This window comes from Tachysurus fulvidraco, chromosome 3 (assembly GCF_022655615.1).
Source record: "Tachysurus fulvidraco isolate hzauxx_2018 chromosome 3, HZAU_PFXX_2.0, whole genome shotgun sequence".
NCBI lineage: Eukaryota > Metazoa > Chordata > Actinopteri > Siluriformes > Bagridae > Tachysurus > Tachysurus fulvidraco.
Genome location: NC_062520.1, coordinates 21,321,851 through 21,336,975, shown reverse-complemented (window position 1 = coordinate 21,336,975; position 15,125 = coordinate 21,321,851). Strand labels below are relative to the sequence as shown.

Below are 15,125 nucleotides of genomic sequence, written 5' to 3'. Positions count from 1 at the left end.
GCTGATTGTAATTCAGTCCCGTAGCTAAACACAGACTGATGCATCAGAATCCCAAAATGTTCTGGATGAATTTCCGCCACACACTTTAGTAATGAATCTTATCCCAAGAACGATTGTGGTGCCTGAGTCAGTACAGAGTCGTTTCCCTCGCTCTTAGCAGAGAATCTAATTGTGTGTGCTGGCAGAGAACCAGGCCATGAGAATTTTAGCCCACAGACAGGATACAAAACCCTGTTGAAACCGTAAAGCTGCTTTGAAGCCGACCGATGTGTTTCGCTGTGGAAGTGAGACCATAAAGAGGAGCCCAAGCTGAACTGCTTAACATTCTGACCTCCCTAGCTCTATTACTTCTATAATGAGCACACAGTTCCAGCACCTTATGACTTATTTTTCAATCAATGCAATGGAAGTCAATGACTTCAGCATCTTAAATTGATGAAATGTTTCATATTACACAATAAATTAAATCCTCAGTCTAAGACTAAGCAGAACCTTAGGAGCTTTACTAACAGAACATGTCCATTAGGACCTTAATTTAATAAATAACAAACACTACAAAGACTACAAAGCATAAATAGTTATTGAAATAAGAGTAATGAGGTGAATTTTTCAGTAAAAAATTCACCAATGAAAGATTCTGTGTGCTTAGTTTTTCAGAATTGTATTTTTAAGACAGAGAGTGATCTGATACAACGTCTGTATAACACCAGTAGGAAGACACAAATAAGGGAGAGAAAAAGCAAAAACTGAGTTGGTTCAATTCTGTACACTCTTGTGTTCAAAGCACTCTCTATGGCAATAGTGAAAACAATAGGGTGGAGCATGTGCATGACTCTCTCTCTCTCCCTCTCTCTCTTGCGCTCTCACACACAAGCTGAAGGAACACATGTCAGAGTTCCTATGGAAACAGGCACACTCCACACTCAGCGCTCTCACACTCCATGTTCAGCACTCTCATTCACCGCCTGTTTGTCTGCGGCTAATCATTGCTCACTGAAACGACCCATTATTGTTGAGGGCTTCTGAGCAGTAATGATAGCGCAGCCACCGGATGCAATTGTGGAAAATCTGAGCCATGAATGTCAGTCACTAAGGTGCTTTCCTTGTGAGTATAACAGGATGATCCCCCATTACTCATACCCCAGACATATTGTCATCATTCATCTTCAGTACGTGCTTTATCCTGATCAGGATTGTGGTGGATCTGGAGCCTATTCCGGGAGAAATGGGTGGGAATACAACAGGCACAGATTCTGGATCTACCGCAACACTGACAAGGATAAACTGCATATTGAAGAACAGTGAAAGAAGGAATTAATTCTTGCTTGTGTTTTTGAAGGGTGTCTTTGTAAGCATTATGAATGATAATATAAACTGTCACATAAAGCTATTTGGGTGGCACAGTGGCAAAGCGTGTTGAATTCCTATTCAGCAGCTTCAGCATTTTTTATTCAATCTTAAGCTGGTGGAGTTTTGCATGGCCTTCTTATGTCTGCCTGAAAAAAATAAATGAATGAGTGTGTGTGTGTGTTGGTACAGTTCTGTCTGTGATGGTCTGGTGTCCTACACCGGGTGCATGCCTACCTCACAACCAGAATCCAAATCTACCTTGACCCTGACCAGGATAAAACAATTACTAAAAATAAATCAGTGAATGAAATTAAGAACAAACACAAAAAGGCATGAGATCTATATTAATTTTTCATCAGGTAAGTTTTTTTTTTTTTCAAATAAAAAAATTTTCTTGACTGTATGTGTTCTCATTATAGTGGGTATGAACAGCATACATGAACAAATAAGTAATATTTTTGTTTCGCTTCACATTGCACACTCATGGACAAATTTCTAGTCCACAGATAGACAGTATGCATTGACAAATGTTCTAATGATATAGATGACAATTTGGTTCTCAAATCTTGTCTGTTGAAAATCATTCACTTTTTAGTTAATCAAAAAAACAATCTCAGAAAAAAATCTTTAATCGTGAATCATGCATCAGTGTATCATGTATCAAAGCTCTTCTACATTAGTTATTGTTTAGGCAGGAAGCATTAGCAGAAACAAAGTAAAGAGATGGTACTTGGAGGTCTTAAGCACACTTAAGTAGTTTAATCTTAACAAACCACTGCCCAAAGTGGAACCTCACTTCCTAATGTCTCTTGCTATACTTTCTGGAAACTCCATGGGAGTTCTTGGGAGTTAAAACAATGCCTACATTAGTGTCTTTGATTAAAAACTAAACATAAAATATGCAACACATAGAGTCTCAATGATGCCATTGTTCATAGTGAAGTAAAAAAAAAAGAGCCTTACAAGTCCACAAAACTAAAGTAAACTCTCTCTTGTGTTTTGGCCAGAAAACACAGCATGGACCCCTAGGTGGTATTTAGGGTGGTTTGGAAGTGAGGGATGGGATCCATACACACAGAGCACAATGATGTTCTGTGCAAGCCAGCTTTGGGTGATGTGATCCAAAAGCTTTAAGTGAGTCGGCAAAACATATGGTTGCTGTTCATCATAGTCAGCTAGAGGTAGAAACCAGCCTCTAGGCATTAAACTCATCAGCTTCTAGCCCTCGGCGCCACTCCGGACTACTAGCAGAAGACAGAGCATTCATGTTCTGCACGCTTCCCTGGGAGTTTCTCCTACGTAGCTGCGTAACATAGGGCTGCCCTTCCCCTCAGTCGACCCTGCAGCCCTCAAGCCCTGGCTATTTTCTCTGGCTGTCATTGTGTATCCTTTCTCAAATAAACAGCAAGCCAAATTAGCACATGAGGAACTGGGTCTTCCTATGAATGGACCACTGCCAGAAAGGGCTTCAGCGCTATCCCCAGGGGACTGAAAATCTCTTTAGTGATTAGCTGGGATTTGTTTAAAATAAGTGGACAAGATCAGCAAACTTAATCTTGTGGGATTCTTATTCTGGGAGAAAATAGTCTTAGGATGCTCACAATGACTGTATACCAGGATGCAAAAGTTAAACTCACAGTTATGGATGCAGCTAGTATTGAAAACAATTTTTTTAATGATTTTGTTTGTATCTGAAATAAAATGATCCAAAATCCAAATCACAAAAGTTTCTGTGTGTTTTGGTGATTCAGGATACTCCATGTAGGTAGGTAGGTAGTACTGTTTCAACAACAATTGCTCGAATGCAGACATTCTGTTCATATTTCTGTTCATAACAGACACCGTTTGTTTGAAAACAAATTATTAATGCAGATTATTACACGTAATACACACATTCATGTATTAATATAGCAGTAACATGCGTCCAAGTCAGCGCTGTTCAAAAAAAAAAAAAAAAAAAAAAAAACGATTTGGAAACATGTCTATGTCGCCCCCTGCTGTTGTATATGAGCACTGCAGTCAATTCACTTTGTATTGAATGAACTAATTGATGGAAGAAGGCTATTGGCTGAAAAAAAGAATGCACACAAAAACCAACAGAATCACAATAAAGACCTTTAATATTTAAAAATGTTACTGTCAATATATATTCATATAGTCAAACACAGATTAAATACAAATATATATTATGTTATATATATGTATAATGTGAAAATATATATTTATCACGAGGGGATGTTTTACATTCTATACATTAAGAGTTAAACCTGTGAAATATTATTATTATTATTATTATTATTATTATTATTATTATTATTATTTTAAAATAATAATAAATGCTCTTTAAGTTTTCATGTCTAATACATTCATGTTAACGGTTCTATTGCTACCAGTTCGGAAGTTTCAACAAGTAGCACTTTTTTTGCCTCCTCCAACAAATTTGCTCCTCCTCGCCCCCTGAACCTTCCCCCTTATTAAAACAACTCCCAAAAACCCTGTCGGTTTTAAAAGGCTCTTCCAAATGGACACGCTACAGGAAGCAGCACAGAGTGGCCGCCTACAACAAATGACAATTTTAACTCACCATCTCCCAGTTTTACACCAGTGATTCCTGGAGAAACTTGAACCTGCAGTACAATTTGTCACCAACTTTTTCCTACGTTTGGATACAATCCGAACCCTCCCTTATTAACCATCTAACAAAAATGACAGTCAGGACTAAGTTATAGGTTCATTCAATATCTAATATAAGTGCGTTTACTGAAGAGGACGACTACACATTGGAAAAGCTTCACCTGTAGCTCCACCTGGGGAGATTTCATGCAAAGTTCCCCAAAGAAATTCTTACTCCAGAAAGTTTACTCAAGTTGCTGCCCTGAAATCTGAAGGTTCTGATCTGCATCCATCCTAAAGGACCACAGAGATGTCATCTCCAAGTAGCTGCTTCAAGGTAGGGATGATTAATCCTCATTTTGATCCATATCTGTCCTCCCATAGGCGACACCGTGTATAATAGACATCAGCACTGTTCCTTACTGTAGAATGAATGGAGTCGACATCAGACATCAGACAGGGATCACACTGAACCAATCAGTGACTGATTTACCATTTTTTTTAGTTAAACCTACACCTTGTCTTGTAGAAGCGATAGTCTATAACTGCACTATTTCCTTGTCTTACACAGTACGGATTCACAGATTCACAACGCGCGCGAGCTGAACATTCACAACTGATGTTGCGCGCGCTCCCGTTTAACTTTACGGGTTGCCAGATGTAAAAAAAAAAGACTTTAATTCGTTTAAACTGTAAGTTTCTTAAAATGTTGTGTTGTGTAATAAAAAAGAAACAAATAAAAAAACGCCTAAATCATATATGAAATCACATAGTGCTGGATGAAGTTCTGAGTTCATGTGTAGTTATTTAATTGTAAACGATACAGTTTATCCTAATTCAATTTAAGAATTGTTGGAACACGAAGCCATTTTATTTTCAACAGTCCAATACTGACGAAAATTTCAAAAATATTTTCAAAAGTTGAAACTTTTCTCCGATGTTTAATACTCGTATAATATAAAATAAACATAAAAAAAACCACAATCTGGCAACAATGGTCTGGGTTTTTAAGTGCACACTTCCCATGCTTAGGCTTTTAATAATAAGGTAATGAGAGGTTTTTTTTGGGGGGGGGTACTACCTTTAAAAATAACTGTTAAAGGACAAAAGAGAAAAAATAGAAAAGAAGAAGAAGAAGACTAGAAGAAGCATGGTATTTTACCTATTGCGCATGCGTAATTTAAAAAAACCTCAAGATGTGACGTCATAGACTTGCTTTCGTTTTTTCTGAAATTGTAGGTTTACACAGGAACGAGGAGTGACTCAACATGAGTGGCTTTAAACGGGGTTGTGCTTTGTTCATCTTAGTACTAGTGAACTTTAGCCTTAGTCCTCAAGAATCTACTAAACTATAGCTGATCAGCACATCTAACCTTTTAATTCATGCTGTTGGACACAGGATAATCTTTGTGATTTGGCTGCTTCAGGCACTAATCATTTATGTTTAGATTATTAAATGAAAATGATATAAAGTATTAATTAATTAATCAATGCGATTGGAATCAGTTTACATTTAAGGGAGTATGTGGGCGTGGGGGGTGTCATTAGTTTTAGAAAGAAAGCTCAAACCCCCACAATTTCCAAAATATCTCAATATCATAACTTTAATTATTAGTGCAGTGATATTAAATCTCTAATCCCATAGATACTAAAGTCATGATGTGTGTCATGCACGTGTGATCATAGTGTGTGAGGAATCCTCAACGGCAGCTACGGTTATTAGGTTGTGACCTTTTTGCCCCCAGGTGTCACGTTATCAAAGCAATATAGGCGCGACCTGCAAAAGTCCTTGAGCCATCACAATTAACACATAGATAATTATATTACAATAAAGATAGCCCTTTTCTAGTGATTAGGTCAATCATTATTTAAACATGATCTCTTAAGTTGTAAGGAAGCAATGGCCCTGTTACAATTCATTGTCTCCTCATGCACCAGATTTTCTTAAAAGTTGCGTAAGTGAGTTGAAAGTGCTTCTGAAAGTTCACCATGCCTGGTCCTTATTAGCATAGTGGAAAGAGTTTGAGGGCGCATAGATGAGAGTAGCACTTAACCAGACAGGAGAAGTCAATGGCTGGGCAAAGTTCCAGACCTAGGCAAATGATGCATGTGTTAGTAGTCTGTACATTCATTTAAAACATGTCTATCCCTACTATCGCCATTTAAGTGGTTGTTTGATCAGTAACAGCTCATCTGATTCAGTTGATTTGAGGAAATATTAAACAATACTCAAACTAATATGAACACAGTCAGAAATTTAATTGTATTTCCGTATCAACAAAAATCTTGTCAGTCAGCAATAACATCTGGATTTGGGAGATTTGTTATAACTTTCATAAATTTGAAGAAACCTTCTATGCTGAGTAGAGCACATTATAGGACAGATCAAAACACTGCCTGCACTTGGACAAAATGAAATAGGAATAAATGTCCTTGCTGTCATCTGACAGTCATCTGGTACTGAACGCAGTGCTATGGCTTTGATAAGGACACGTATAAGAAAAGGTCTGTTATTGTAGATAAGAAATCATATGTTGTAGAAAGACAAAGTAGAAACATTTGATGTGCCACAGCCGTAATGTCTCATGGAATGATGAGTTCAAATACAAATTTTCTGTTGTTTTTCACAAATCTTGCAGAACTGCTAAGAAGCACAATGACAGCTCTCGCTTGTTTTCAAACTAGGGAATCTGGTCAAAAGCTATGAAAAACATGAATGATGAAAAAAATAATTCATAGTATGGTAAAGCCTTACTGTCAGAATAATTAAAACCACTCGAATACATTGCAAACCTGATTAAAACTTACTTGGAGTGGAAGTTAGGTTGTTTATGATATTAAATTGGCCACAGCAGATCTCAGCCTTGCTCTGTGTGGGAAAATCAGTCTTAGAGAAGAGTTCATTGGGTTTAGAAGATATTACCCAGATATTACCATAGAAACAAATAGTATTGCTATTTCTGAAGGAGCCAGCAAATACAAATTAAAGTACAAAAGAAGCTAAAATGGTATAGATCTCTATTTCTATTTATTTTATGAATACTCTATGTGATTATATTTCATGTATATAAAGCACTTCTCAGGTAAAGCTGTACCTGTTAAACAGTGGTGCAGTTTTAGTAGTTTTAGCGATCCTCTGCTGAATCTGTACCTTCTGCCATTGGAATTCCCCTATATTTTCCCACACGTTTCCTGCCATTAGTTAACTGTATCATTAGTTAAATAAAACACTATCCTAAAAAGGCTATTGTAAGTCTGAAAGTAATTCCACAGACAGTAACACTTTCTATGAACCCACCACCGTCTGTAAACGTGCACAATATTTTTTTCAAGGCCCAAAGCATAAAAAAGAAGCATACTTTAGCAGTCTGATGAGCACTTTCTGATCGTGCACTGATTGATAAGAACAATGCACACTTTTTCTACAGCTCGAGGCAAAAAGTGACACAGAGTTTGAGTTGTGGATTGCAGCTTCACTGTAGCTGTAGTGTAGTGTTTCATTTACATTTGAAGCTGGTCTTTAAGTTTTCCCCACTGAGAATGATTTAACTTTCCAGCTCTCTTACTTTGCGATCCCTCCCTAAAGGCGCTTCAGCTCTGCTGGAACACTGCCAGTTCTGGAAAAAGCAATGCTACTTATGTGCACGTAAAAAGGCATGTCATGATGCCAATATGTTAATGACAATAAATGTTAATATTAATTTTTGTGGTAAAGTGTTTGCATTTGATACACTAGGGGGTGGATAGAACTCAAATGCTCTACCGAAAGTATTGCCTTCTGGTCATTTAAAGATTAAAATCTCAGTGAGTAACATGCTGCACCATCCAGGTCAAGAGGACATGTCAATCACTTAGAGTTAATCATCATCACCGATGATTTCATCCACAGAGGACCGTGTTACTTTCAATATCACTTACTTCCTTAATTAATCCCTGTAAGCATCTAGATTTGCGACATGCAGGCTGTTGTAGCACTTTTAAATGAGCACTGGGGTTCACCCAGAGTTTACGATGGAAAGAAAGAGCTGTGAAATCCACACAACAGTTCTGGCTTTTCAGACATTAACGCTGCATGTGTCACCGTCTAAGGTGGAGTATGGAAGGTCTAAAGCGTCAACACCCAGGGTCTTGTAAACATGATGACCTAAAAGGCCATAGCTTGTGCCAGTTATAAGAACTCCATGTAACGGTCCTCCTTACCAGCTGCACCTCTGCGAAGCTGCTTTGTCACTCAACCTACAAGGAAAAAATATCCAGACCTGTTGGTTGAGAGTGGATTATTCAAATAGGTCTTCCCCTGTAATAATAATACAGAGGGTCTTTAGCATTCACTGATATTCACTGCTCGTGTCTTCCCACAGAGATATAAACAGATGATGTCAGAAGGGTGGTGTCTTACAAGATTGTCTGCCAAGCAGATGGGAAACTGCATCAGTTTGGAAACTTGGAGCAAATTGCTATGGAACACATTCAAATTTTGTAATAGCGAAAGGAGGGGGATGTCCAACTGTCCAACTGTCTGAAATATTCTACTGCTTTTGTTGTAGATGGAAAGGCTTGTGTGATTTTAAAGATATAATAAAATTATCCTAATCACACAAAGGCTGCCCGCTTCCAACCTGTTCCTCAGTAATCAACATGAATGCGTAGTAAAATGACCTAACCACCAACCTTTTATCATTTTCAGATGAAATGTGATAACCTGATCACCTACCTGAGGATTATTGGGACAACAATGTTTGGTGTCTCGCTGCTAGTAGGAATCTCTACTGCCTACATCATGGGCTACCAGTTCTTCACAACTACGGGCAATTATCTGTCCTTTGGCCTTTACGGAGCCATTTTGGTCATTCACCTCATCATCCAGAGTTTGTTTGCTCTGTTAGAACACAGAAACATGCGGCGTTCCATGGGGACACCGATCAAACTCAACAAATCACTGGCACTTTGCATAGCTGCCTACCAGGAAGACCCCGATTACTTGAGAAAGTGCTTGCGATCAATTAAGAGGCTCACCTATCCAAACATCAAGGTCATTATGGTGATTGATGGGAATAGTGAAGATGACAACTACATGATGGACATCTTTCGGGACATAATGGGCCGGGAAAAGGCAGCCACCTATGTCTGGAAAAATAACTACCACCAGCTAGGGCCAGACGAGACAGAGGAGTCATACACCGAGAGTCTGCAGAATGTCTCTCAGCTGGTGCTCTCCAATATGTGTGTGTGCATTATGCAGAAGTGGGGAGGAAAGAGGGAAGTCATGTACACAGCCTTCAAAGCCCTGGGGAAGAGTGTCGACTATGTGCAGGTGAGTCTCTGAAGTAACTGGGTCTTGCCAATCCAAATATGGCAGTTGTGGAACACAATGGTACTTTTGTGCACATTTAAAAACGTGCCGGTTTAATGTTTGTAGTATGGGGGTTAAGGGAAGTGACTGTGTATTTAAAAGTGATGCTCTTCATTAGGGATCTGCATGAGCTGCCAGATGCACACCTTGGGTCTTTTCAGAACCATTTACAACTGAAGTATGCATGATACAAATGCATAGCACAGTTTAATGACCTCTTTTTTCTTAAGTTTTTTTTTTTTTGTCTTTGGCTTAGAATGTCACTATTAGTATGCTAGTAAGCTTACTGACTACATTATTCATTTTTGAATGAAAGAGTCAGCATTTTTTTGTTTGCTTATCTGTTTACAAACATATGTGACAAACCTATATGATTATAAAAATAGGCCATAAGTTTATCCCTGAAAAAAGACAAAACAAAAGCATCTGTGTTCAAGAAAACTCAATGTAGTGCAGCAAAAATCTGATTTTGGCTTTTCACCTTCCTGAAAATCATTACGCTAAACAGGGAAATTAGACTAGTGAAATAATATATTTCCTTCCCTGTTTTTTCTTACACAGGTCATTATTGCAGGGACTCTTTGGAAACTTTTATAAATGGTGTGATTTTGCCTGCTTGCCACCTGGTTTTAATGAAATACCTGACCTCTGCTCCATGTGGACAGCCATAATTGCATTTAGCATATCACCAATCTCCCAGAGCTGACTACCAAAGTGGGCTTTTCCCTAACTGTGGGGTCTAGATAGATGATCTGACTTTGAGATTTAGCAGAATAGCCAATTCATGGTCTCTGGGTAATGGCTTGCTTGCTAAATGGGACATTGAACCACTGGGTTATATCAGAATCTAATCTTTAACTGCACATGAAATAAAAACTAATGTAAGAGTACTGAAAAAAATCAGGCAGAGAATAAATGACATTGCTGTTCATTGTAATGAAACATAACACTTTACATGCTATTCAATGAGTTCGATAATAAATGTGCAGGAAATTAGCTTGATCCAGGACAGACACATAATCCTAGCTTAATTCATAGTTAAAGGGTGAACTAATCTTAAATATTAAATAATTGATGTTAAAGAGTATTTTCCAGACAGCATACAGAGTATGCTATATAGAAGGTGGAAGGTTATCATTGGACAGCCCCATGGTGACTGTAAATGTTTTTTAGTAAATTAATGTACATGCTTTCCGATCCTGAATGCTGAATATTTCATGTAGGAAATCAAAGTTAGATCATATCATAAGATTTTAAAAGAACATCAGTTGGCAAAGTAACTGATGGCATGGTAACTAATGCCTTTTGTACTGTCTTTCTACATTTGAAATGTTTAAATAAAGTCAATATTTTAGAGAACAACTTTTAGACAAGAGGAAGACAAAACCTTCAAAATCAGAAACCTTGATGTGAAGAAACATGGATTAAGAAGGTGTGCGTGTTTTGAAATATTCAGGACTCCTGAAGGCATCTTCAATCCACCTACATCCCTGCATGCCTATTCATGTTTAGTCCGTTTTCAGTGGGCTAAAAGCATAATAATGCCCAATAAATGCATGAAGAAAGGCTTTATCAGCACACAAAGGGCATTTGCCTATATATGAATTTTAGAAAAACTACAGGCTAAAGATACAAAAAAAAGAAAACTGTTTATCTCTGAAAAAGTGCAACAACCAGTGCAATTTGTAACCTTTCATGAGGTTTCTGCACAACAGTGTGTGTGTGTGTGTGTGTGTGTGTGTGTGTGTGTGTGTGTGTGTGTGTGTGTGTGTGTGTGTGTGTGTGTGTGTGTGTGTGTAAATGAAGTGGTTTAAGCAGGTACCATCCCAAAGTGTGTTTGATAGCAATAATTGTAGTCAGTACACCAGTACACCAGGCAGAGGGAATTCTCCATGTAAGCTTAAACTCGCTTTAATTACACATACAGTACGTGGCAGGGCTAACAAACAACAGGTGAAACTAATTATCAGCCATCGTAACAGGGCAACAAGGACAGGAAACCATGGCCTTATAAGGAAATTAAACAAGGAAACTGGCAGTATAGTGACTATTGACTAAGTCGTCCCGGATTACTCAGTAAAGTTCATATCTATCTATCTAGCTAGCTACCCAAATTGAGTACATTTAAAGTACAACCGCTCTGTGAATGTATTTGTAGCTCAATATCATGCAAAGTCTTATATTACATGTTGCAAAATATTCTACATGTCTGTGGATGTGTATGAGGAAGATTGATTATGCTAAAAAGTGATGATGATTATTATATAAAAAAAAGGTTGTTCATGGTTTTTGTGTGGTTTCTAAAAGATGTGCATGACTTGCTCTTTGTTTCCAGGTGTGTGACTCGGACACTATGCTGGATCCTGCTTGTTCAGTGGAGATGGTGAAGGTTCTAGAGGAAGACCCCATGGTGGGGGGAGTTGGAGGAGATGTACAGGTACCTGGACTTTTATAAGTTACTTCTACTGTATGAGCATTACCCTCCCCTTTAGGTGAATATGTGTTGTCTATGCAACTTTGGACACATCTAGGGGTTTCTCAACCAACTTGTTGCATTAGGGTTCTTCAGGGCTTCTTTAATCCTTTCAGGGTTCATTTGTTTTTTGCTTCAGATAATGGTTCCAATTGAAATATTGTCTTATAGGGAAACTTTGTTGTAAGGATGCCCCAAGAACATGGGTGACCAACCCTGCACTATCCCACATTTGAATGTTTCCCCTCCTTTATCACACTTGTTTCATCCCAGGAAGGGCTGTAATTTAGTTAAATCAGGTATTACAGAGCAGAGAAAACATGACAATTTGCAGGACATAGAGTAAACTAGGACCAGAGTTGTTTCAGTCTCTATATTTATTACACATGTATTATATTATTTATAATATATAACCAGAAATAATTATAAAATATCTAATCACATATAAATATTTAATTCAGCAGCTTTTTAATGCTTATTTTTTGGCTCATGATCGTCATTTGCTAGTGGTTAGTCAACATATTTAGTTACTTTTCTTGGTCTCAAAAAACATCTGTATCCACACATCAAAGATTTTGTAACTTCTCTGATATGTATATTGATAGGCATTTTATACAGTGTCATATGACGATCCTCAAAGTTCTGCAGGTTTCCTCTGTCAACTCTTTGTTTGATGTCCTAGTATTGTATTTTCTTATGTGAAGTGTAATCAGGATACTCAAATAATAATTCTCCTAAATCATAAGTATTTATCAATATCATTCCTTACATGCGACTCTTTTTGTCCCTGTATCCCTGTAGATTCTGAACAAATATGAATCATGGGTGTCCTTCCTGAGCAGTGTGCGCTATTGGATGGCCTTTAACATTGAGCGAGCCTGCCAGTCCTATTTTGGCTGTGTGCAATGTATCAGTGGCCCTTTGGGAATGTACAGGAACTCTCTGCTCCATGAGTTTCTGGAGGACTGGTACAATCAAACTTTCATGGGAAGCCATTGCAGCTTCGGGGATGACCGACATCTCACAAATCGCGTGCTAAGCCTTGGCTATGCAACTAAATACACAGCACGCTCCAAATGCCTGACCGAGACTCCTATCACATACCTGCGTTGGCTCAACCAGCAAACACGCTGGAGCAAGTCATACTTCAGAGAGTGGCTCTACAACTCCTTGTGGTTCCATAAGCACCATCTGTGGATGACCTATGAGGCTGTTATAACTGGCTTCTTCCCTTTCTTTCTTATTGCCACGGCCATCCAGCTCTTCTACCATGGCCGCATCTGGAACGTTCTTCTCTTCCTACTGATTGTACAGGCTGTGGCACTCATCAAGTCCTCATTTGCCAGTTGTTTGCGAGGCAACATAGTCATGGTTTTCATGTCTTTCTACTCAGTGTTATACATGTCCAGTCTTCTACCAGCAAAGATGTTTGCGATAGCCACAATAAACAAGTCTGGTTGGGGTACTTCAGGGAGGAAGACTATAGTCACAAACTTCATTGGACTCATCCCTATCTCGATTTGGTTCACAATTCTATTTATAGGCATTCTGTATACCATTGCCCAAGAGACACGAAATCCTTTTCCAAATTCTGAGAAGATAGTCTTAATAATTGGTGCAATAGTATATGCCAGCTACTGGACCGTGTTTTTGACTTTGTACATGGTTCTTATAACAAAGTGTGGCAAAAGGAAAAAAGATCAGCAGTATGACATGGTGCTCGATGTCTGATGTGCCTCACTGTGTTGTCCCTCCCTTATCAAAGTTTACATTGTGAACAGAATGCTCTGCTATTAGTTCTCCATACATGACAGAAAAAGACTCCTTCAAAGAGAGCTACTATTGCTGCTGTGACTTGACACCATGGACATTTTTTTTAAATAATAAGGAAACACCAAAAACCCAAAACGAGGTTCAGACTGTTGATTATCGACTGTTAATTTTATACTTTTCCCAAAAACCATCAACCGTCAACTTTTCCATTTTATCCATGAAACTGATGTTTATTTTCGATGCACTTTTTGTATCTTTCTCTCTATCATCAGACAGAATGCTTGACAAGGAACTCAATGAACAAATACCTCAGTGGTTATGTTTGCATTGTGTGATTGACTGGGATGCAGTCGAGGCTCATTCTTTTAATATAATTTATTGTGTTTTTTTAAAACCTTGTTTTATGTATAAATATAAATGTAAACAATTTTAATGAAGGCCAAAATGAATGGCCATGCTGTATTTCGTATTTGCATATTGTATTTCTTTTTCTTTTATATAGACAAGTTTATTTTTACTTAGCCATGGAAGATTCTTTATTTTCAGTCATGAATATATAAGAAAATGCATTGTGCATTTAACTGTTATTACAATGAATTGTTCATACGACCAAAAAATGTGAAGCTGGGTTTCGTGTTTCGTGCATTGATGACAGTAAAATGCGATTCTAGTAACAAGTGGTTTATAAAGAAGAAGAATAACCTGTGTTATTGAAAAAAAAAAAAAGTATTACCTGACAAGAAAACCAGCATATTTATAGAAACAATCTGTGGTTTGTTGTTTTTTTTATCTGACTTATTGTATGTTTGTACACATATTTGGCCTGTCAACTATTATGAAGACTGATGAACAATCTATCACATTTCAGACAATGTATTTGCACACGGATATTCACACACGGATTTCTAAACATGTCCACACTCGAACAGCATGACTTTTTATTCAATGTGATGTGTTTATTATTTATGATTTAAATGAGCCTATTGACAAGTATCTAATAACGCTGATGCTGATATGAGACATATGAAATAGTAGATGTGATGTCAAATGAACTGGCCTGTAAACTCAGTAACAGGCATGTCTTTAAACAATTTCTAAGCTCAAGAGCAAATGGGTCAACTGAGGGCTGGAATTAAAAATTGACTATGAAAGTATTTCCTTGCGATCTAATTATGCCAAATGTTATGTAGGCAGTATTATTATAAAGCACTTTTTGTGTTTGTGCCAAATCGAAAACTTTCTTACTATGCATACACAATGTGTTTTTGTTTCCTTTGTAAACATTATGTTTTTGAGAAAAAAAATAAAATACATTGACCACTTGATGGTAAATGGTGTTTTTTTTTTATTCGAAAGTAGGATCTTTGAAGAATTTATTTTAATCTGTTTAGCCAGCGCGAGGGGGATTTCCTCTACTGTTACACACAGGGACCTTGTGATTTCACCAGTGATGAGAAGGAGAACAGAAAGCTTTATTAAACACTGCATCATGATTTCCATGGTGAAGTGTGTTTACAATATACAAACAGGGTGGAGTGAGAGATAAAAAAAAAATCTCATAAA

General features: G+C 37.7%; 1 protein-coding gene across 1 annotated transcript; it reads left to right on the top strand.

Moving 5' to 3' along the window:
* The first annotated feature begins 3,872 nt into the window (after positions 1–3,872).
* has2 (hyaluronan synthase 2) lies at positions 3,873–14,887 on the top strand. Its single transcript, XM_027148865.2, has 4 exons — positions 3,873–4,300; positions 8,651–9,277; positions 11,652–11,753; positions 12,591–14,887. The coding sequence occupies exons 1-4, from the start codon at positions 4,274–4,276 to the stop codon at positions 13,518–13,520; spliced, it is 1,686 nt and encodes a 561-aa protein (XP_027004666.1). The 5' UTR covers positions 3,873–4,273; the 3' UTR covers positions 13,521–14,887.
* The last annotated feature ends 238 nt before the right edge of the window (positions 14,888–15,125 follow it).